This window comes from Penaeus chinensis, chromosome 22 (genome assembly GCF_019202785.1).
Source record: "Penaeus chinensis breed Huanghai No. 1 chromosome 22, ASM1920278v2, whole genome shotgun sequence".
Taxonomy (NCBI): Eukaryota; Metazoa; Arthropoda; class Malacostraca; order Decapoda; family Penaeidae; genus Penaeus; species Penaeus chinensis.
This window is the reverse complement of record NC_061840.1, coordinates 18960444-18962943: the sequence shown is the minus strand read 5'-3', so window position 1 is coordinate 18962943 and position 2500 is coordinate 18960444. Positions and strand designations below refer to the sequence as shown.

Genomic DNA, 2500 nt, shown 5'->3' with positions numbered 1-2500 from the left:
TTGTTATTATTGTTATTATTGTTATTATTATTGTTATTGTTATTGTTGTAATTATTTTGTTGTTGTCATTGTTGTTGTTTTGTTGTTATTATTATTATTATTATTATTATTATTATTATTATTATTATTATTATTATTATTATTATTATTATTATTATTATTATTATTACTGTTAATATTATTGTTACATGAGCTATACTGAAAAACAGAAACCCTAAACCCTATAAAAAATAGATAGATAGATTGACAGACAGACTAAAGGAAAAATTCTTTGATTCTTACTAGATAGCTAGATTGATAGACAGACTAAAGGAAAAATTCTTCGATTCTTATGAAAGAAACAAATACATCCTCAAAGAAGTTTTAATTGTGGATTTTAGACCAGAGAAAGAACTGTTTCCTTAAAAGCTTTGTCATTCCAGATACAGCAGGGATGTAGGAGGTAGACCAGATGTCGAGTGGCAGCGACATCTCAGAGGAGATTCTAGAGGAAATTCAAGATGAGCACGAACAGTCCAGTCTCTCAAGCGCCGTTCCCAACTCCCTGCTTCCTCCTGAAGATCTTGAGGGGATCAGGTCCACAGATGATGGCATTATTCCATCATGGGGTTCGGCGGAGAGAGAGACAAGTACTCAGTCTCCGTTACTCTTATCAGGGGAGAGCGATATACAGAAGGCCGAGAAAACGTCTTTTTCCCCTCTCTGTGGGGAAGACATACTACCGGAGCTCTCCCAGGGGGAACAAAGTACCGGAGACACTGAAGCAGGGATTTCCATGCCTACAGGTGTAAGGGAGAGGAGCAGAATAGGGATTGAGGAAGGAGGAGAGTTGATTAAGAGAACTAGTTCCCCGCCTAGAGACTTGGCATTAGATGTGGCAAGGAAAGTGGAATCAAGGCAGAGTGATAACTCTCCAATGTCGAGTGAATGGTCTGTGGAAAGTCTGAGAAGTAGTGGTAGCAGTTTGCACATAAAAGATAGATCACTAAGTGAGATCTCAGTCAGCATTCCAAAACTTACTGTTGTATCGATTGAAAAGGAGCAAAAGGTGTTTAGCTTAGTGAAACAGTTCAGTGAGGTGACAGAAGACACGACAGAGAATTATGACAGGCCGGCAGAGAAAAGAAGGCAGTCAGTTCCAGCTTGCACTCTATGGAAACCAGACACATTCATGTCCCTGGAGCCCATGAAACAGGAAATTCATGAATCTGAGAGCAAGTGGCAAACACCAGGAAGGAAGTCAAGTGTATCCAGCATCATTTCTCACTTCAGTAGTCAGCCATCAGAAGAAGTGAGCATGCAAGAACATCAAAGGAAGGAATCACCTCGGAAATTAGGCCAGATGTCACCAAGAGTCAGGAACTCACTGGAAAAAATTACTGGCCATTTCTCACAAAACACCTCTCAAGATTTCTCCAGAGGTGTATTAAAGAATAAGGAGAATATTAGTCCCGGTATCCCACCAAAGAGATCACTAATATCTCAACACTCGAAGGAAAAGGAAAACTCACCTCGCTGTAGATCGATATTTTCTAGCATTTCGTCACCTTTGTTGGAAGTGGAGGACGTGCAATTTTGTGAGACAGAGATTGAGGACTTGTGCAACATTGCTTTTCCTTCATCAAAAATGTCCTCGTACAGTGAGTCGCTTAATCTATGCGAAGAAATGCTTGTAGAGAAGTCCCCCTCCAATGAAGATAAATGCAGTGGAAGTGAGAATCAGTTGTTTGAGGATGATGTGTTAGAAACTTGTGACACTGATGGAGAAGTAGAAGACATGCCAGAAGAAAAAGTGCCATATCAGTCTGCAAACAGTGTAAGCTTAAAGGATGAGGGAACTGTTTCAGATATTGGTAAAAGTAGTAGAAGTCCAGGTAGTTTTCCATCTTGGAATATTCAGTTAATGCCAAATTCTCAGCTTAAAGGTTCCGCTTGTGACAAAGGAAATTCATCTCTTGGCAGCTCTAAAAATAAATCTTTAGAAATTTCAGATGGTGTTAGCAATAAATCTGTAGATTTTCCTCTTGAAAAAGAGGATGAACTCTCTGTGACTTCCAAGAATTCCAGCACCAGGTCTGTACAAGTGTTAGAATCCCAGTGCAAAGACAGGTCAAGTTCAGATGCTGTAAGGAGTGTCAGTGAGTGCTCAGAGGACTTCGAGAATCATGATGTGGCTGAAGGCAGTTGTGAGGATGATCAGAGTGAAATCTTAAGAACACTGTCCAGTAAGAGTGGCAGCAGAGAAGAATGCTTTAGCTCTGTTGACTCTGATGCAAACCCAGATGAAGATGCTCTTGAAGCTGTTGAATCTGTGAGCCTTTGTAGCCTAGAGAGGGACACCTCTCATGAACTTCTTGAGCTGGACATTGATGGATCTGGTCATGATGTCTTTGATGGTGAATTCTCAGAAGCCAGTGAAGTCATTCTAGGCTTTGTGAGTAATTCCCCAATTTCAGCAATTACAGAGAGAACAGAAGAATCTGGCCAGGACAATGACCAT

General features: G+C 40.3%; 1 protein-coding gene across 1 annotated transcript in view; it reads left to right on the top strand.

Moving 5' to 3' along the window:
• LOC125037114 overlaps positions 1–2500 on the top strand; it is a 13775-nt gene that overhangs the window by 1487 nt on the left and 9788 nt on the right. The window contains exon 2 of the mRNA XM_047630126.1: positions 423–2500. This exon is cut by the window's right edge and continues 1656 nt beyond it. Coding sequence (XP_047486082.1) covers positions 452–2500 — 2049 coding nt within the window. The 5' untranslated portion in view covers positions 423–451. The remainder of the gene's footprint in view (positions 1–422) is intronic.